Source organism: Stegostoma tigrinum, chromosome 12 (assembly GCF_030684315.1).
Source record: "Stegostoma tigrinum isolate sSteTig4 chromosome 12, sSteTig4.hap1, whole genome shotgun sequence".
Lineage (NCBI taxonomy): Eukaryota > Metazoa > Chordata > Chondrichthyes > Orectolobiformes > Stegostomatidae > Stegostoma > Stegostoma tigrinum.
The window spans coordinates 38,753,204-38,775,240 of record NC_081365.1 but is presented as its reverse complement, the minus strand read 5'-3'; the positions used below and the strand labels follow the sequence as shown (position 1 = coordinate 38,775,240).

The following is a 22,037-nucleotide window of genomic DNA, read 5'->3' as shown; positions in this document are numbered from 1 at the left end:
CACCACAATATGGTTACGGGAAAAAAGGGGTCATTCAGTTCTTCACATCTGCATGTGTTTCTAAGGGAAAAAATTACCAAGAGACTCTCCTCAGCCTTCTTCCTGTAGCACTGCAGAATCTATCCTTTCAGATAATAAGCTAATTTACATTTAAATGTCTCGATTGAACCTGTCTGCACTACATGCTCAGGCCGTACATTCCAGAATCTCAACGTTTCGCTGCATGCCTTTATTTTTCCTTATGTCGTCATCAGTCTTTTGCCAATTATCCTAAATCTGTCCCTCTTGGTTTCATTCCTTCCCATGATGAGAAGTCTCTTTAGACCCCTCATGGCTTTCCATACCTCCAACAAATCTTGTCTCAATCTTCTCTTCTCTAAGGAACACAGTCCCAAGTTCTCTGGTCTATCTATATAGCTGAAGTTCCTTATCTCTGGAACAATTTTCACAAATCTTTCCTTTACAATTTTTGTAAAGTGTTGACCCAACTGGATTCAATGGTCCAGTTGACACCCAGTGTTCTATATAAATTTAAAATAACCTCCTACTACCAAGCCCTTCTTAATAAAGTCCAGTATACAGAGAACTGCATTCATCACACTCTTAATCTATCCTGCCACGTTCAATGACCTATGCATGTTTTAAAGTCCCTCTGATCCTGAATGTCGTAGAATCAGATCCTTTATTTTGTATCATCACTGTGTTCTTCCTGCTAAAAATCAACAACTTCTCACTTTTCCAGTTTCAATTTCCTCTGCCATTTGACTTCCTATTCTCCTGATCTGATTTCTGAAGAAGGGTCCTGACCTGAAATGTCAACTTTCCTGCTCCTCTGATGCTGCCTGGGCTGCTGTGCTCCTCCAGCTCCACTCTGTGTTCTTGCTGACTCCAGCATTGGCAGTTCTTTCTATAAGTCCTTTTGTCTTCCTCAGTTCATTATGATGCCTTGTCCATTAATGTCCAGACCATTAGTATGCATTAAATAGTTGAAGAATCCTTTTACCAACCGCTGGATATTTTCACTCCACACCTTCTTCTGTCCATGAACCATTACGTTTTATCACCAGTTTTTCAGCCAATGTTGTACCTATATTGTTACTGTCCCTGCCATTCCATGAGATATACATTTGCTCTGTTTCTTGTCTACAAATACGTCAAATAACTTCTGGAATTCCATGTGGATAAATGTGAGGTGTTTCACTTTGGGAGGAATAATAGGAAGGCAGAATACTGGGTCGATGGAAAGATTCTTGGTAGTGTGGACACAGAGGGATCTTGGTGTCCATGTACATAGATCCCTGAAAGTTGCCACCCAGGTTGATAGTGCTGTTAAGAAGGCTTATGGTGTGTTAGGTTTTATTGGTAGAGGGATTGAGTTCCGGAGCCGTGATGGCATGCTGCAACTGTACAAAACGCTAGTGCGGCCTCACTTGGAGTATTGCGTGGAGTTCTGGTCGCCCCATTACAGGAAGGATGTGGAAGCATTGGAAAAGGTGCAGAGGAGATTTACCAAGATGTTGCCTGGCCTGGAGTGCAGGCCCTATGAAGAAAGGCTGAGGGACTTGGGTATGTTCTCATTGGAGAGAAGAAGGCCAAGAGGGGATTTCATGGAGATATACCAGATGATCAGAGGATTAGATAGGATGGACAGTGAGAGTCTTTTTCCAAGGATGATGACGTCAGCTTGTACAAGGGGGCATAGCTACAAAATGAGGGGAGATAGATTTAAGATAGATGTCAGAAGCAGGTTCTTTACTCAGTGAGTGGTAAGGGCGTGGAATGCTCTGCCTGCCAAAGTAGTTAACTCGGCCACATTAGGGGCATTTTAACAGAGCTCGGATAAGCATATGAATGATGATGGGATATTGTAGGGGAATGGGCTTAGATTAGTTCACAGGCTGGTGCAACATTGAGGGCCGAAGGGCCTGTTCTGAGCTGTAATGTTCTATATTCTATGTTCTATGTATACCACAATCACTTCCAGACTCTGATCAAGCCCCCGTTAACTCGGGAAACAAATCTCCAAATTAAAACATGATTTCCCTTTAAAAATCCATACTGGCTTTCCTTAATTATTCCATGCAACAGCTCCATAGAAATAATTTAGCTGTAACTGAGGAATCTCACTTGTAGTTGTGTAGCACAGAATAGCTTTATTTCTCGCCAAATCACCAGAGCCACGGCCATGGGTGCCACTTCTAGGCATGTTAGAATTATAGAAGTGAGCAGCATGAAAAGAATCCACTGCAGTATTTAAAAATTTAAAAAACCCTCCAAATTCTTCCCAGGCGTTCTAGGCGCGGGAGGTCTTCAACTTCCTGGGCAATTCCCTCAGAATTTTACTATTAAGTAAAATGCCCAGCAGATCTGTCAATATCTGTGAAGAGGACTGGAGGGTTTGAGCTGCACGGAGAGATGGAAAAGTTTGGGGCTCTTTTCCCTGGAGTATCGGACACCTTATAGAGGTTTATAAAATCATGAGAGGCGTGGATAGGGTGAATAATCCATGTCCTTTTCCTAGGTCAGGGGAGTCCAAAGCTAGAGGACATAGATTTGAGGTTAGAGAGTAAAGATTTGAAAAGGACCTGAGGGGTAACATTTTTATGCAGAGGGTGGTGCATTTATGGAACAAGCTTGCACATTTAAAAGGCACCTGGATGGGTATATGAATAGGAAGATATGGGCCAAATGGAGGCAAATAGTAACAGCTAGATTGAGATGTCTAGTTGGCATGGATGATTCTATGATGGATGAATTGTTGGTCTGGATTCTCTCAGCAGTGGCAATCAAATGAAGATTCCCACTCTGCTCCTTCTTACCCAAAGAGATAGTCTCATGTTTCTGATTGGAGATTCCAATCAGAGCTGCTTTGGCAAGGCGGAGCCATTCTTCAGATCTGACACGTTCTTCATTGTGCAGGATAGTTAGCCAGAGGGATGGAAAGTCTGTCCCATTTTTCTCAGTAGCAATTTGTCCGATTTTGTTATTTAAAATTCTAACATCACAGGTGGCCACTCTGAGGAATAAGAAGGGAGTTGTGTCCAGGGAGTAGAGTTGGAGCTCTTGGTTCAGGGTGCTGGGGGTGTTAGGAGTCTGGGGGACGTTAAATTAGGTCATTTGATTAGTTTCTCAAGGGTTTATCTAGGCTTTTAAAAATCTACTTATTCCTGAGTAAACTGAGTTACTCAAATTTTGCCGAACCCTCCAAATTCTTCCCAGGCGTTCTAGGCGCGGGAGGTCTTCAACTTCCTGGGCAATTCCCTCAGAATTTGCTACGTGGAGCATTTTAAAGAGTGTGGCAAAGAAACAAGCATCTGGGCATTGGAAAATCCAGGTACTGGGAGAGGAACCTGGGGAACTTACATCGTGATCCACAGACATCAGTTCTCTGCAATGAGACTGACTCTTATGTTTTCCAACCTTTCGTTCCCCCACATCTGCATAAAGATTTTTTTCTCTGAATAAATTTCCCATTCAAATATAGCGCCATATCTTTCTACCACAAGCGAAAAGCATGTTTTTGTTGCAGAGCGTGTGATATAGCATGGGATGGCTCTTTGTGATTTTTCTGCCTCTGAACCAGGAGGTCCGGGTTCACAACCAACCAGCTCCCGCGGGTATCTGTCGCAGCAGGGGTGAAAGGAGGACGCCTGTGGCGCAGTGATGCTGTCCGTACTTTGGAGCCAAAAATCCCGGGTTGGACTGCTGCCCTGACTGAACAACTTGTTTTAAAGCATCTATTCGGCATATTTGCTTAGATGTGCCGCGGCACTAGTCGGTCTAACAATGCAACAAGCAGTCTGTAAAGTGACAAAGTGGTAACATTCCACAACGTCACCCACAGATGCGCGCCTGCGCAGAAGAAAGCGCCCAGGAAAGAGGCGTGGCGGCTTCTCCCAGCCCCTCGCCCCTCCCCCACTGGCGCGGTGGGGCGGCGCAGGCGCAATGTTGCTGTCCCTGAGCCAGTCTGAGGGACGGTGACGGTTGGAGGCTCTGGGCCGGATTGGAGTAGACCAGACCGTACGGTCGGAACAGATGTTGGCAGTTCAGCCGGTTCCATTGCTCCGCCGGACACCGTGATATCTAAGACGTGCGGGGTCGCTAAACACCCGAAGGCGGGTTTTTTTTTAAAGTTTGACGGCGGGTACCCGGCGGCGGTGGCAGGAGGAGGATGTCGAGCCCCGCGCTGCTGCCGGTGTCGAGCCGTCGCTTGGCAGCTCTGAGCCCGAGCTCGCCAGTCTCCTTCTACCCGCATCACAGAGCCACCCTGCGGCTGTCGGAGAAATTCATCCTCCTGCTCATCCTCAGCGCCTTCATCACCCTGTGTTTCGGGGCCATCTTCTTTCTGCCCGACTCCTCCAAGCACAGGCGCTTCGACCTGGGGCTGCAGGACGTTCTCATTCCGCATGTGGAGCAGGGCAGGTCTGCGGGACGGGACGGCAGCGCCGGGCTACAAGGCGGCGGAGTCATGGTGCATGGAGGCGGGGAGGAACATCGGCACCGACACAGGTACGGGGGTGTTGGGGGGTGGGGGAGCGGTGTGGCGGCGGTGCTGGCTAGGGTGCAGGTTAATGGGGAAGCGATCAGCCGGAACAGTCCCGTCCCTTCGGAGAGGAGATTCGCTTGATTGGAAGTGCTTCCAAGCTGCAAAGCCGCTAGTGGCCCAGTAATTGTTTTGTTTGGTACAGGGCGAGGGGTTGGGGGAGTGCAGTGGTGGTGAGGTCGTCGTGATCTCCAGGTTCGGAGTGGTCAAGAGTGAAGGGTCTGTAAATGTATTACCTTTAAAAAAAGTTGAAATGTTTATTATTTACTGTAAGTAAAATGCAGTTCTGATTATCCAGCTTGTCATTGAGTTAGTTAATGCAGGCCTGATGATAGTATTACAGAAACGCTACTCGAACGCAATCTTGAACTCCTTGTCCTGTCTTGATTGCTTGCCTCTGTCATTATTCGCGGAAGAAACATCGGAAGTGGCATATTGGATTCGGTACTACTGAACGAGTTTGCAAATTCGTCGGGAAATGTTACGTTTTTCAACTGGAGTCTCGCCAATAATATTTGGCTAGCCTCTAATATTGTTGCAGGGAGGGTAACACTAATGTTTTCTTCGCTTCCCCTCGCAGTAATGTAGGATACACATCAGCATTTTCGCAAGTTCCAGTGATAACGAAGTAACGTAAACAGGCGATTCGTATGCCACATTGGCATGTTAGTATTTAGTGCAGCTAAACGGGAAAGTAGGCGAGGGAAAAAGGATAGGATATTTTCGTAAACTGAGACAAAATACATGTGGCTGGTAGACTGGAATGATGCACCAGTGTGGGATACTTTCTTCACTTTACGTTCTATCTAGTTGTGATGGTTTTCAATTTGTTACTTGTATTTGTTTCATATTTTTCTGATATAGTGCAGATAGCATGTTGCAGTGTTTAGTTATGAACTGGCTGGTTTTACATACGTTGTTTTGGCATTATTATTTACTGAATTGAGACTTGTCCTCCCCTAGACTTTTGAGTTGTCCAATTTCTCATTAATGTTATACTTGCACAGTTTTGTTCATAATTAAATATTTTCAATTGTTGAAAACTTTGCAGTGATGCTGTGAACCTTGATGTTTGTTTACAGAAAAGTCAAAAGCTCGAGTTAATTTTTCTGCAGTAGTATTTCACACTTGGAAAATGTCAGCTTTAGGAGTCTGTGTCGTCATATTCTGATTTAACCTATATCTATTTTGATCTGTCATTCTTGAGAATGAATTATAGACATGACTTTAAACTAATTGGCAAACTGCCACTTTTATTGATCTTAGGTGTTGTTCTTAGCATTTTTTCTCAACCATGACAGTTTAGAATATGTCAAATGTTGTCACTTGCTGCTTGGTACCCCATTTTAATGATTCATTTATAAAGTTTTCCTTCACTACCTGGAAAATTTAGTTTTGAGTAATCAGAAGCTTATTTGCAGGTGAGAGGGCATAAGATTTAAAAGGACCTAAGGGGCAACTTTTTCATGCAGAAGGAGGTGCGTGTATGGAAGGAGCTGCTAGAGGAAGTGGTGAAGGCTGGTACAATTACAACATTTTAAAAGGCATCTGGATAGCTATGTGATTGAAAAGGTTTAGAGAAATGTGGTTGAAGTGCTGGCAAATGGGATTATTCGATTTGGGATATCTGATCGGCATGGACAAGTGGACCAAAGGGTCTGTTTCCACGTGTACAGCTGTATGACTGCATGTGCGGGTTAAGTGAATTAGCAATGGGAAATGCAGTGTTACAGGGATGGGGTATGTCTGGGTGGTATGCAGTTTGCAGCATTGGTGTGGACTCAACGGGCCAAATGGCTTGCTTCCACACTGTAAGGATTCTGTGATTCTATTTCTTTGATTTCTATATTGTTTCTGTTTGATTACTAAATTATAGCACTGCTACTTTAGCAAGGCCATTTCTGAAATTCTTTCTGAAGATTTTCACTTTCTATGCGATACCAGCTCCCTCTGTTGTCTTCCTTTACATGGCATCGTGAGCCACTGATCCTGAAAGTGAGTAGTTCTACCTGCGTGTTACATATGAAGGAGTATCATCTGCCATGAGTTTCATTACTTTAACAATAGAATTCTTCCTGTGATTCTTTTTGATCTTCCTTGCAGTGAAAAGCATCTGACTGTCCATTCAGTGTTTCTGTAAACTATATTGATCAATTCACTGTACAATGTATGGTTATAATCACAGAATTGTTAATTCATTCAGAAAACAGCAACAGTTTTTCCATGTTTTACCTCTTGGTGCCTTTTTTATAATGTAGAAAACATTTGATTGTTAAACACCTTGTTGGAAAAAATAACTCTTGCTGCTTAAGAATTTGTTTTGTATGGTGCTATTCATATCTATAGGTTGTCTCATTAATTTATAGTCATTCAATTGTATTTTAAAGTAGAATCATTCTTGATTTTTGTTGAAAAATATGGTGCCAGTTTGTATGTAGCTGAACTCCACAAACAGCAATGAGATGGATGACTGCATGATTTCTCTTGATGACGTTGTGTTTCAGGATGGATGTTTACAAGATCCTAGAAGGACTGTCCTCTCAAAAAGTGACATGGAATTATTTTTAATGCAGATAGCCCTCAGTTCTATTTGTTGTCTTAAATAGCACTCTGATCACTTAACACATATTTCGTACTGCACTGATGTGTATGCTTAAATTATGTGCTCAAATCTTCATGCTGTGAAAGCCAATATACTATTTCCCTTCACTGTCTTCATTGCCTTCATGCTTGCTATCAGTGACTGGTATGCAAAGACATACAAGTCTCATTGCAATCCGTCCTTTTTCAATTGATCAACATTCAGAAAATAACTGCTGTTTTTGCTACTAAAGTTGTTAACTTCACATTTATCCAGAGTATACTTCATCTGCTGTGCTTATGCCTACTCACTCAACTTGTCCAAACCACTCTGGAGCATCTCTGCACCCCCTCACTGTTCACCCTCCCAGCCAGCTTTGTGTGAGCAGCAAGTGTGGGGATATTGCATTTGGTTATTTATATTACATCTCCCTCATCTAAAACATTAATATATATGGAGTGTAGCTGGAGTCCAAGCACTAATCCCTGCTGTACCCAACTGGTCACTGGCTGCCTGAGACTGACCATTTATTTCTATTTGTTGTTTCTGGACTTCCAGCTAGTTCTCTGTCCATGTCAGTATGATGTCCCCAAAGCCATGTGCTTTAATTTTACCTGCTAATCTCTTGTATGGGACCTTTACCGAATACCTTCCGAAAGTTCAAGCAAAGCCCATCCAGTGGTTCCCTTTTATCAACTGTAATAGTTACATCCTCCAAATTCCAACAAAATTGTCAAGCATGATTTCCTTTTTCTAAAGCCATGCTGATTCGATCCAACCCTGTCACTGTTTTCCAAGACCTCTGTTGTTAAACTTGCACGATGGACTTCAGCATTTAATCTACTAATAGCAGACTGACCAATTTGTAATTCCATTTTTTTCTCCTACCTCCTTACATTAGCCACCATACAGTCTATAAGAACTGTTTCAGAGTTTGTAGAATGTTGAAACCTACCCGATTTGTCTCTACCTGCCACATGGAAACACACTGTTTATATCTGATCTTTGTCTCCTGTCTGCTGACTAGTTTTGTATTGATGCCAATACACTACCCTAATCCTATTATCCTGAGGTGACTGTTGTATTTGACTTGTCATGAAAAATAGCTTCTAAGTTCCTACTGTATCAATATGTTTTAAGAAATTTGCATGTTTTTCTAAATACTAGGGAACGTAGATCCATTCTACTCACTCTGTTCACAGAACAGTCCTGTCATCCTAGCTGACAAACTAGTGAACCTTCTTTTGCAAGCCCTCTAAGACAGGTATATCCGTGGATAAAAATACTAAACTATACATACGTTCTGTCAAGTGTGGCCTCGCTAATACTCTTATACAATGGCAGCAAGACCTTACCTTATATTGCAACACCTTTTATAATGAAAGCTAACACACAATTTGCATTCCCGACTTACCTTAACCAACCACATATATAATCTTATAAGAACGTGTCAGAAGTTGGGATTTCACAGTGAAGAGCTCACCAAAGGTTGGCCATCATTTGGAAGATACACATCGGGTGTATGATTACATATTGTGTGTTTTGTCTAAAAGAATGTTGCTCCACCTACAGTTTAGAAGCTTGACATTTTCTAAGACAGAGCAGCTTCTGTGTTTGAGAATGCATCAGTCATCTTAAACATTCATTCCTTTCACCATTGTTGTGATATTCTGTATCATTCACAAGATTCACTACAGCCCCTTCCAAATCTACAATCTCTGCCACTCAAGTATACTGGGCCAGTAGGTGTAATGGAATACAACTGCCAAGTTATCCACCATTCTCCCTCCCAAATAGAACTGTGGATATATACTGGATTGTGATATATGTGGTGAACATCAACTGTCAACAAAAAAAAATCAATATTCACTCGTCTGTAGTCACACGGATAACAAGAGCCACCAGTTTGATTGGGATAACATCAGAATCCTAGGACAGGCCAAACAGAGACAAGCACGGGAATTTCTCGAGGCCTGGGTCTCCATCGAGAAGGCCACCAATAAACACGTAGGATTGGACTCTGTATATACAACACTGAGGAAAAAATACTGGAAATGAGGTAATCAAATCCAGTGGACCCCAGATTTTAAATACCAGGTGGGAAAACATAATAGTGCTTCACTGGAGGCTGCACTGATGATGTTGCCCAGTGGGGTAATGAAATGTCTGTGAACTAACGAACCGGCTTGTGACAATATTGCCATCAGAGCAAAAGGATTATATTTCACTTTTGTCCTCCTTGAGATCATTTTATTCAAAAATCTAATGTCAGCAAGTAAATTTTGACCTTTAACATTGCTTTTTTGAGAGAACTAAACTCTTGAACTATCTTCTGTGAGTTGAATTTTATGGCATAAGAATCATCATTATACATGGTCATTGTTTCATCCTTAACCTACTTTTGTTTTGAGTGACGTGGCTCCACTGCAGTAACTCCTATCCTCTGTTTTCAGTGAGCTCGTGCTCAAAGCCTTGATACATTGGTCACAGCAAGCCAGTTGCATTGCATGTTTCTTAAAGGAGAAGTGGCTACTTTGTGTATTAATAAGTTGTTTTTAGCCAGAGAACCCTAATCTATATTTACAGATTTGTAAATGTAGGGTTCCCTATTTGGTACAACTATTGAAAGATTTATATGCAGGATTTATATTTTGGCTCCAGGCTCTTTTAGTCACACTTGATTGTTCTTTTATCTTGGGAAAATTAGATCTCTTTCAGTTTTCTTTAGCCCTAGAACTTAGTGCAAAATTCTGAATCAACAAACACACAAGTTACTTAAAAGTTGGATTATTAACTTCATTCCAAAAATGAGAAATGCTGAAATGTTTTTTTAGGTAATAGAGCTATGGATGAATTGTGTAGATTCTATCTTGAACAAGTTCCATGTAGAACATGTAAAATTCTAGGTAATACTGCAGTGTTACTCAAGTATCATCTGTCTTTAAGGTGGTCACTTTAAATTTTCTTTGGTAAAATATTGGCGAGCATATTGTAACTCCGGTGACCTGTTCCAAAAAGTTGTCGTAGGGCATATAATTGAGGGACTGTAAAAGTTTTGGGGAAGTGTGTGTGGTTGGGGTGGGAGGGGGTTTGGTGGAGAAAGAAAAACCGATGCATTTAGTTATTACCCTGAACGTTTATCTGCCTGGATTCAGGTCCACAGTGATATTAATGTTTTCTCTTTCTGATCGTGAAGCAAAATGTGTTCTAATCTCTAACATTAAAAGTTTTTCTTGAACATTCACCCTGTTTTTCCTCTAAAGAAAAAGACAATCAGTTGTGTTCTCAATGTCAGAATGCTTTCTACTTCAGTTCTGCATTTTGTCAGTTGTCTGGTTTACCAGTTGAAATAAGTTTCCTGTTATCAGTAAGACTCCAAAATAGCTATTATTGATACTCATGTTAAATTAGAATTTTGTAATTAGCATTAGAAATCAAATTCAGCTGTGACAAATAACTAAACACACTTTTTTGCACTTGTGAAATGTTGGTTGCAGCTGTAGGAATTGGGGCGCCAATAGGGCAACAGAGCCAGACTCAGGTGAACAAATTTTGCTAAGGAGTAAGTGGTCATGATAAAAAAATCAAAACATAGTCTCTTCAATATTTTTCTGCCAATGTTTGTCTTATTGCTGAAACAATTTCTCATTGGTGCAAAATTAAAGATGTGTGTCCTGGCCCCTTTTTTTATTTTCTAATTTAAAAAGTTATGTTCATTGTAGTGTAGAGGGGTCATCTTAAACAGAACTCAGAATTTAGCATATGCTTCAGAAATGTAATTTCATGTATGTCCATCTCAGGAGCTCAAAGTGAGAAAAAACATGGATATATCCACTTCCAATTGTAGTTACCTCATGTCCTTTGGGATTAGAGGATCTTTGAAAATTAACAAAGCTGTTACAGAATGATAGCACTTTTGGCTAAATAATTTCAACAGTGGGCCAGATAGAAATAACATTTCTGAAATTCTGAAGACATTGATGGAAAATATGAAGGAAAGGAGATTTATTTTCCTTCAGTTCTGAATATTCAAAAATGAAAAGAATAATAATTGAAACTCTTACCAATACTGACAGATCAACACTGAACTAGAATGAGGCTGTCTTTTTTAAAAAAAGTGCAGAATCTTTAAATATTAACCTCATTATTAATAATGTAGGAAGGTGTTTTATTGCACTATTATTAAGTAAGGTTTGATTCAGCCTTGGGATGTATCATTTTGCTTGTCGAAAACTGAAATCTTCCAGTGAAAATAGAATCTGTTGATCAGGCTATTAGTGGAAAACATGAGCAATTTGAAGTAAAAGACTTTATAGTGTTCAAATATTAGAAGAGGCAGTTTGCTTTATATTGTAAAGGATATCGAGGGATGCATTCATGAATGATGTTAATCACAACTGCTGGAAATTGCCATCTGATTTACTCCTGCAGCACAGTGAGCCTTCATGTTGTTTATCTTTGTGATTTGATCCTGTCAATATGCCGGATGAGATTCAAATAGTAGTAGTCAGTACAAATTGTGTACCTTTTAGTTTCCAAGATAATATAAAGTGATACATGATAAGGTCATAATAAATTACTTGAGCTTCAGTTGTCAATGTGCTTTTGAAAATGATTGCTTTAACCCTTGGAACTTTGTTACTTGAACTTTATTTGGCCATTATGTTTTTGACTCTTTTGGTAGGGTTTGAAGCATTGTTATCCTTTGATTATTGTGGAATATTTATTGGATAGACCCTTTTGAACTTCAAAAATACCAAATATCAAGTGCATTTAATTGTTCCCCAATTTTAGCTGGAAACAATTCAACAATAGTGATTAATTTCATTGGTATCAGTGCATTATGATATGACAGTATTGTGCTACCATAATTTCCTTCTTGGCATTATTTGGTTGTTGTCAATGTTCTAACTTCAATTATGATTACCTAATTGTACAAAAAATTTTCCGACTGCTTTTGTTTTTCTATCTACGTACGTATCATTGCTTCTGAAATAACCATCAGATCTGATCGCAGCTGTCTGTCTGTTTTTGTGGTATCTCATGGTAATTCTGCCAGTGTGAAGCACCTGAACTAATGCTGTTCATATTTATAACATGTATAAGTCTGATGTTGGAGTAGATCGTTGCAACTGTACTGACCTCGTAACTAAGGTTTTAGAGTGACTTTGGTTGTAGATGTTGTGGTTGGTTGGCTCGCCGAGCTGGTTTGTTATTCTGCAGATGTTTCGTTACCCTGCTGGGTAACATCATTAGTGCAGCGTCTGATGAAGCATTGTTATGTTTTCCCGCCAGTTACTTAAACTCTGTCCGTTGAGCTGGATTACCACCCCTCCAATTTTCCTTCGCAACAGAGTGTATATGGGGTTGATCTCTATGTCTCTATCTGGAGGTAGGTGATCCCATGGTATGAACAGATTAATGGGACGCACATTTCGACTGGGACAGTACTGAGATGTTGGGACAAGCAAAGCGGAGACAAGCACACAAATTCCTGGAAGCCTGGTACTCCACACAGAAAGCCATAACAAACGTGTTGAGATCGACCCCCATATATACTCCCTTGCAAAGGGAAACCGGAAGTGAGGTAAGCCAGCTCAACTGACGACAGAGTTTAAGTAACAGATGGGAAAACATCTTCATCTGAGGCTGTGCTGATGTTACCCAGCAGGGTAATGAAACGTCTGCAGAATAAGAAACCAGCTCGGCGAGCCAACCAACCACAACTAACCTGTCTCCGGACTAATAGCTGAAACGGTAATGCAGAGACTTGAAAATATGACCCTTCTGCTATTCCAACCAAAACTATGGATACGTTACTTAGACAACACCTTCCTTATTATCAAACAGACCAAACTGGAGGAGACGCATGATCTAATGAACAACACCCTCCCTGGAATCAGATCCACCAGAGAAGAGGAGCAGAACAAACAGCTCCCATTCCTAGATGCCATGGTACAGCGCAGGCCAAATGGGGAATTCCTAACAAAGGTACACAAGTAAGCCACATACACTGACCAAGTACTGAATTTCGACAGCAACCACCTTAACACACACAAATGTACTTGTTGAGGACATTTTTTAAATGGGCAACAACACACTGCAGCAGCACAGAGCTACACCAGGTATTCAGAGACAATGGATGCTTGAAAAACTGGGTCAGAAGATGCCTGCTACACCAACAACACCAGGAAGACACTACACGCCCCGACACATTCATCACACTACCTCAGAACAGGAACACATCTGATCTGACCACAAGACTCCTATTACCACTGGGCATCAGAGTAGCATACAAATCCACATCAACCCTATGACAACTGCTCACCTGAACCAAAGACCCATTATGGACAGGATCCATGCCATATAGAAGATTCTCTGCAGAAACTGTGACAAACACTGCATTGAACAAACAAGAAGGACATTAACAACAAGAGTACACAAACATCAATTAGCTACTAAAAGACACGACCAATACTCACTCAGCTCTATCCACGTGGATAAGGCGAACCACTGTTTTGTCTGGGACAAGCAAAGCAAAGACAAGCACACCAATTCCTGGAAGCCCGGTATTCCCTGAAGAAAGCCATCAACAAACACATTGAGAAATACCCCATATACACTCCATTGCGAAGGAAAACCGGAAGTGAGGTCTTCCAGCTCAACTGACACCAGTGTTTAAATAAGAGATGGGAAAACACGATGGCACTTCATCGAAGGCTGCATTGATGATGTTACCCAGCAGGATAATGAAACGTCTGTGGAGTAACAAACCAGCTCGGCGAGCCAACCAAGCACAACTAACCCGGTTAATGAGTATGAATGTATTATATTGGACGGGATAAATATTGAAAAAGAGGAGTTGAAGGGTTGGATACCTTTGAAAGATTGGGAGGCATAGTAAAATAATTTTAAAACTATATACAATGCTAATTAAACCACCGTTTGCCTTTTACACACGCCTCTATATAGATTATTTTTCCTTCTAGGAATTTTGCTTGACTCTATCTGTGTTTAGCAATTGCCTTCGAATAGTGTGTGTAGAAATCCACTCGATCAGCATTTCTGAATGCTCTTTCAATTATACCCAAATCTCTTGTTCCTTTGGATTGCTCATGTGTACCTGACAACTAGTTTCTTTATGGCTCCAGTGTGGATTTTCTTTCCTTAGTTGACATCTTTGACTTCGTCAACTTTACTAAAATTCCCATATCTTCTCCATTTCCGAAGTTTGTTTTGAGAAATATGGCATCTCTTGCCATAAATACTTAACTTCTCATATGTTCTGCCTTAATTGCGCTTTAACTTTTTCTTGGAAAAGTTATCAAAAATGGCAAAGCTACCTATTATGTTGGGATGAAATGAGTTGAGTAATTAATCAGAAAAGTTGTTGATTATTTTAAACGATAGCAGTTCTTAAAATATTCATATTTTATTATTTTATAAGAAATCAAGAAAGATTATGCAAAGGACTGTGTGCTGGATTAACTATTTTAAATAAAACTCAGAATAGCTAAATATTGTCATGTATGAAAATCTGTTTTTCAACTTTCTTCTAGTTGGAGTTGCTTGTTTTGGCTTTCAACATCGCATTATCTGTGTCTTCAGCCATTTCATGTTTTGGTTTCTCCTGGTGACGATCAGTCACTTGTAAACTTTGAAAATTTTGTACCTCAACTAAAATGTGAAAAGAACTACTACATTGTGACTGTTTCTATTAATTCAGCTCTGTTGAACTATCCATAACTTTGTTCCATTCCCCACCATCCATTTTGTTAAAAAAAAGTAATATAACATGAAGTTTGAATATTAATTGCATCCTTAGTGAATATAGAACAAAACATGGATAGGTCTGATTTATAGTGATATTAGTAATGTGTGTTATAATTAATTCTGACTCGTTGACATCTTTCCATATACATGAGATTGTGTGAATGGGTGGCAGATGAAGCTTGTTGGGGTGGTGGTAGCTTCAAATGGTGCGCTTTTCATCAGTGGCTGAATGGGATGAATTGGTGAGCAGCAGTTTTATGCGCACAAAGGCATGAAATAGGAGCAGAGTTGGATCATTTGGCTTCTCGAATCTGCTGCACCATTCAGTAAGATAATGGTTGATCTTGTTTGTGTTTCAAATTCCATGTTCCGTCACTGGGAATCTTAGAGTCTTGATAAACAGGGAACTAATCTCCCCTCTTTCTTTCAAATATTTGCCTCATCCAACTGACTCCTCCACTTTGAGCCGAATGTTCCAAAGATCTAAGTTTTAAACTGCACCCTACTCCCCCAGTTCTGGACTCAAACATGGCTAAACATCTTTTCCAAGTTACCTTGTCACAACCATTCAAGATATTCTATAGTTAAAACAAATCATCCTTCTGCCTTCTAATTCTAATGGGGAAAAAAATCCAGCCTGTACAATTTTTCCTCCTCACCATCTCATTCCAAGTATCAATCTAGTGAATCTTGTTGTAAATGCCTTCAATGCATTTTACTCTCCCTTAAATAAGGACACCAAATGTAGACAGTATTCAGGAATTAGTCTCCCCAGTGGTGTGTATAGTTGGAGCATAACATGCTTTCTTTTGTGTTAATTTCTTCATATAATAAAGAATAGCATCCCATGAGCTTCCTTAATTGAATGGTATAATTGCAATGCATCTAAATACCTCTGCATCTCCAAATTCTGCAATCGTTCTCCATTTAAGTAATATTCCTGTCTGCCTTCCTGCCAAGGAGAACAACTTCACATTTTTCTACATTATTATACTCCATCTGCCAGAGTTTTAGTCAACAATTCACTGTTGAGTCTGTAACTTCCTTATGTCTTATTCTTTGTATAAGTTCTTATCTATTTTGGTGTCATCTGTTCCCTACATCATGAGCTTTTGCTTTCCATAATAACTTTTAATGTGGCACTTTATCAAATGCTTCGCAGAAATCCAAGTACAGCGCATTCACTGACTTCCCTTTATCTACTGCACATGTTACTCAGAGAACCCCAATAAATCGGTGAAACACAATTCCTCTTTGACAAAACCATGCTGATTCATCCTGATTTGCTTTGTGTTTTTCTAAGTCTGCACGAATTAGTTCTGGTGCCTTTCTGCAACAGATATCAAGTTAAATGGCCTTTTGCTTTCTGTTTTAGAGGTATTTTATCTGCACTTTCCAGTTTGCTGGAACCTTTCTTGAATCAAGGAAATTTTGGAAAACTAACATCAAAACTAACAACTAGCAACGACTAGTTCAATAGCCAATTCTACTCGGATGAAGTCTAATATAACCTGCTGTCTAGTTAGATCCAGAACATGATGCTTTTAGAACTCTGTCAAACTATTCTATAAATAAAAAGTATAGTAGGAAAACAGATAATCTGAGTACTCTAAAACTTTCCCTTTTACTGTCTGTCATGATGTATTGGTCCATACCCGGGTCTAGTATTCCATTTCATTTCAGCTAGTCGAGTTCTTTTTTGCCCACATGATAGACTCAAAAAAAGGGGCAAAGATTAGTATTTTATACTTTTATATTCTTGGATATATAATTCAAAATCATACTGTGGTCGCTGCCGCCCAGGGCTACCTTTGCTCTACGATCATTAATAAATCCTATTACATTGTACAATACCAGGTTCAAGAAAAGAAGCTCCCTGTGTGACCTGTAATATGCTACTCCAATAAATTATCTCAAATGCATTCTTTGGATTCCTCATCCAGGTTGGCACTGTTAGTATGATTTTGCAGATTGTGTAATTAAAAGTCATCCATGATTATTGTTGTTCCTTATCACAAGTTCCTGATATGGTTTCTTATATACTTTGACCCACTGCTGTTGGGGGATGCCTGGAGACCATTCCCACTGCTGACTTCTTTCCCCTACTATTCTGCTTCTCGACCCAAGGCATTATTACATTGTGATCTCCTGAACCAACATTGTTTCCAACTATTGCACAAATGCTATCCATAATTTAAAATGCCACCCACCGATACCTACCTACCTTAAATGTTCTATACACCTCAGTGTTTAATACCCAATCTTTGACACCTTACAGCAATCAGAAATGATGGAGGAGTTGACTAAGTACTTGGCTTCAATCTTCACAACAGAAGAGACTCATTGCATTTCAATGTTACAAAATAATCGTGGGACAACAGGAGGCTTGGAAATAGCTACAATAACGATCACTAAGGAAAAAAGTGCTAGGATAACTAATAGAGCTAAAGACCAATAAGTCTCCAAAAATATTAAAGAAAGTAACTACAATGAGAATGGATGGATTGCTGAGCTTCTAGGAATTCTTTAGGTTCTGGAAAAATCTGAGTGTTGGAAAACTATCTGTATAACATCTTACCTTTAAAAAAGGAAGGAGACAGAAAGTGGTAGCTCAAGGCTAGTTGGATTAACAGGTTATTTGGAAAATGTTACTGTCTATCATAAAGAATGTATTAGTAGTGCATTTAAAACTACATCATATGATCAAAAAAAGCCAGCATGGCTTCATAAAAGGGAAACCATGCTTGTCAAGTTTACTCAAATTCCTTGAGAAGGTAACAAGAAGGAAAGATAAAGGGGAAGCGTTGGCTTTAATATGTCTGGATTTTCAGAAGGTTTTTGCTTGTGTCAACGCTCAGTAGGCTACTTAATGAAATACGAGTCCCATGATGTTGGACAAAGAGGATTGTGTCATGCATGTTTGAGGTCTGGCTGTTTTGGCTACTTTTAATTTGTGCAGTGTTCTGGGTTTGTGTGTGTATCAGGTGGACTTTTTAAAAAAACTTTGTTATCACAGCTGAGAAAATCTTAAACCAATCTCTGCATGTTCTGCCTTTGTCAAATGTGTTGCTGTTTGATAAATGATTAAGTTTAGAAATTTTCAGGCTTGATCAATATTAACATATCTTGCTCAGCCTTTTGGTACGTAGCAGTTTCTTGATCCCCAGTGTAATATGCTAGTATTTGTGCTAGAGATGTTGATGCATAGCGAGCTGTCTTCTAGCCACAAAACATAGCATGATCTCAATTTGTGCTGTGATTAGTGCATATGGAAAATGCTAGACCGACTGTATCTTTCCATGATAACCCAATCAAATTGATGACAATGCCTACATCTTGAATGCTGCCGTACCATATGTGCTGAATTCACCTTTAGTTTAATGACTTTTCACCGTTTGGATAACGAGAGGATTGTAGAATTGACATTTGTCAAAAATGCTAGCATACAAGGTTGGTACTGAAGTGCAGATGATGTTGACAGCACCTTTGTCAGTTGGTAGATACAGAGGAATGAGGCATTCAGAATTGATTTCCTTCGATCTTGGGTATTTGTGTTTCTGTCCATTTCTTTCTCCAGCAATATTTTAGTTTCTGACACCCTCTGTCATTTTAGTTTCCAGTCTCACAGCCAGAACTATCCCCCGTGGATGATAAGCTACTGAACATCTACTGCCAAGACAACCTGAAGTCCGTTCGATTATTTTCCTTGAACAGAGGTCCAACAAGTTCCTATCTACTACTACTCATTTCTGACTGATTTTGTTCTTGGATTAAAACAACTTCTTTGTTTCCCCTCAAAGCCACCATCTTAAAAGGTATTGCTTTGGGAATTCATGAAAGTCTAAGATAGCTCGAATATTGTTTGTTTCAGTTGTACTGCAGTCCTCTGTGTCACCTTTTTCAAGTGCTTTGATGCCAGTGGAGATAGTTATAACTTCAGCAGAAAGTAGAAATTACTGTGAGTGGTCTTCAACTCCAGAATGCTAGTCACAACGTAGGACAAAACATACAAGAAGGTGCTTGTGATAAAGGGACGGCATTAATTTTGGGTGGCTTTAATCTACATTTATATGAGAAAAACCAGATTGCCAGCAATTGCTTAGGTAGATGATGTATTTATTGTGTTGAATTTGTAGCTGCGTGTACAAATTATCATGCTTGTCTTAAAGAATGCCATTCTGTGCTTAAATTCACATTTGAAATGGCACAGTCAAATGAGCTCCCTTTGCACGATGTCGTAGTTGTGAAATCAGCCAGAGGGTTCTCTGGAGTCTGTTCTTACTTTTGTTGGTCAGTATACAAGTTGGAATTCCTACAGTTTCATATGCTTGAAGTTTGGCCTTATCAGCAACCTCGTAGCAGTTTGTGCACTGTGCAAAGTAGATAGCGAAAAATGTGATTTTGTTTGGTTAGGCAGAGAAATTAAAAGGCAAGGTATCACTTAAACTGAGACTGTGAAAATCTGAATTTCAGAAAGCTTTAGGTGTCTTCATATGAGAGTCTCAAAAATTTTGGATATAACTCAGAAGGCTGATTAGATGCTATCCTTATACTGAGAGGAATTCAACGCATGAGAGATGGCGCTTGAGTGGTGACTTCATTGGTTGGTTTGGCGGTGAAGCACTAGCCGAACTGTTATGGACTCTCTTTAAGTTACATCTTTTTGTTCTTATTGTTATCCTGAAACTATTCAAAGTGGTGCCGGATCATGGTGACTGTGGAAGCTTTTTGCTGTATTTTACTGTATTTTCTCTGTTAAGACACGTGACAATAAAATCATTCAGTTGTTCAAATGTAAGGATGTTATGTTTCAGGTGTACAGGGTATTAGTGAGAACACATCTCAAATACTGTGTGTAATTTTGGTCATCTTATCCAAAAAATAATTTACATGTTTTTGAGGTGTTTTGGAGATTTATTAGATTGATACCTGGAATGAGAAGGATTGTCTTATGGGGAAAGATTGAACAGGCTGCGCTTTCTTCCGCTGAAGTAGAATGGTATGGGGTTATTTGACTGAGATGTACGAGTATGTTTGATCTGATGTAGTGGCCCAGAATGAGGGGCCACTGGTGTAAAACCCTAAGGATCAGCTAGCCATTGCAACACTGCTTTTGTTCAGTACATTTTATTTGCTGCTGACCGTGTGGTCCCCTCTACTTTCTGGACATCGATTGCAGTTTTGGTTGCCTATTGAAGCACGTTGTTTGGGCCATGAAATGTGACTCGAGTTTCCATTCACTTGATTTAATTCCTACCCTATTTGCACTCTGATTTGTCTGACGCTGGCCATGTATGTCATTCTATTAACAACCAATAGAATTTTTAGGACTAACATCTTGTTTTTAGTTAAGCGCTTTGCACCTTATGAGCTCAAACTTAAAATTCTGATCATAACTGCAAACCACTGCACACAGTTTTTTCAGGCACCATATGCTGGTAATGATTCTGTTTTTCCTAGTTTTCTGTACCTATCTTTTTGTTCCTTGTCCTTTCATCTAATCTCCCTTTCCACGTTACTGTTAACTTGGTCATTTTTTGCCCCTCCCCACCTTTCTTTCTCTGCTTCCCATTCCCTTGCAAAATATCTGTTATATCTGTGCTTTTCTTTCAGTTCTAATGAAAAGACTTTGTTACAGTTGAGCCTACAACTTTAACTGGAAGTAAAATGTCCTGCAGTAGACCTGAGGGTGATTTGATTCAGTGGCAGCAACTTAGGAGAACCTGAAACAAAAACAGAAATTACTTGAAAAATTCCGCAGGTCTGGTAACATCTGTGGAGAGAAAGTAGTTATTACTTCAGGTCTAGTGACCTTTGCTCAGAGCTTAAGAAGTTTAGGGTGCTACTAGTGTGCAGACTGTCAGAATTCCAAAGTCTGACATCAGTGTTCAGAATGTCTGATTGTAAATGCTTGTACTTTAAACTGTTCATTGCTTCCAAGAAAAGAAACAAAAGTTATGGTCTCAACGTTGGCCAATCAGCATTTCAATCTGGATACAAGGCCCATGTGATTCAGGTTGCCTTGGTGATGCACATTGAGAGAGAATGTTTCAAGATATTTCTGAAAACACTCAGCTGTAGTTAGTCTGCCAGCATTGTGAGACAGTGAGTAGCAATAGGCGACATGGAAGTTGTGGCTCACTACTCAAATGTTGTTGGGATCTCTTGAATAGATTGAAAAGACTGTGACAGACTGTTATCAGACAGAGGGAAAGAACACATGTAAATCTTTTGGAGCTAAGAATCACTTTTTTAGATTTGTTTCTGGGAGAATTGGATATCTATTTAAATGACAGTATGAAGTATTTTTAATTGAGACAGAAAGAAAAGGGCAATGTCATTTAAAGTATGCTTGCATAAATTTCAGTCTTTTATCTTAAAGTGTAAAATTTTCAGCTGTCCCTGAAAGGCCTTATTTGTAAAAAAATGTCACCTATATCTTATTTTAAAAATAAAGTTGCTAATATCTTTGAAGCTAGTAACAATTTGAAATGTTAACTGTTTTCTTTTACAGACGGTTCCTGACAGGATGAATATTTCTAGCATGTTCAGTTTTTTATTATTTTTAAAACTGTCTCTGCATTTGTATATTTGTACATTTCTTATTTATTAATGTATGATATGATTGCTGATTGGTTAGCCTTGCTGCCTCACAATGCAGGGACCTGGGTTTGATTCCAACCTCAACAACTGTGTGGAGTTTGCGCATTCTCCTCGTGTCTGTGTGGGTTTCCTTTACGTGCTCTGGTTTCTTCCCACAGCCCAAAGATGTGCAGGTTTAGAGAGATTAGCCATGCTAAGTTGATCATAATGTCCAAGGATGAGCAGGCTAGGTGGATTTGCCATGGGAAAATGCAGGGTTACAGGGATAGGGAAAGTGGGTGGTTGGGTGGAGTGTGGGTTGGGGGTTTGTGGAGCATGAGTCTGGGTGGGATATTCTTCAGAAGGTCAATTTGGACTCTGTGTAAAGTATACAGCCTCAGACAAAGTTGAATTTTGGTTTCTTGTGAACATATTATCTCAACTTAAGAATTGCAACAAATATCTTTACTGTTTACACTGTTCGCCTTTTGAGTATTGCAGTTTGAGTTTAAGTTTATCATTTAAGTTCTGAAGTGGCAGTTAGTTGCAAACTGTTGT

At 39.8% G+C, this 22,037-nt stretch overlaps 1 protein-coding gene across 3 annotated transcripts in view; it reads left to right on the top strand.

Moving 5' to 3' along the window:
* Positions 1 to 3,908: 3,908 nt before the first annotated feature.
* Positions 3,909 to 22,037, top strand: part of man1a2 (mannosidase, alpha, class 1A, member 2) — a 120,706-nt gene continuing 102,577 nt past the window's right edge. Inside the window, exon 1 of one of the 3 annotated variants that reach the window (XM_048540541.2) lies at positions 3,909 to 4,509. In XM_048540541.2, coding sequence (XP_048396498.1) covers positions 4,172 to 4,509 — 338 coding nt within the window. In that variant the 5' untranslated portion in view covers positions 3,909 to 4,171. The remainder of the gene's footprint in view (positions 4,510 to 22,037) is intronic. The other 2 variants (XM_048540542.2, XM_048540540.2) reach the window with 2 other exon arrangements.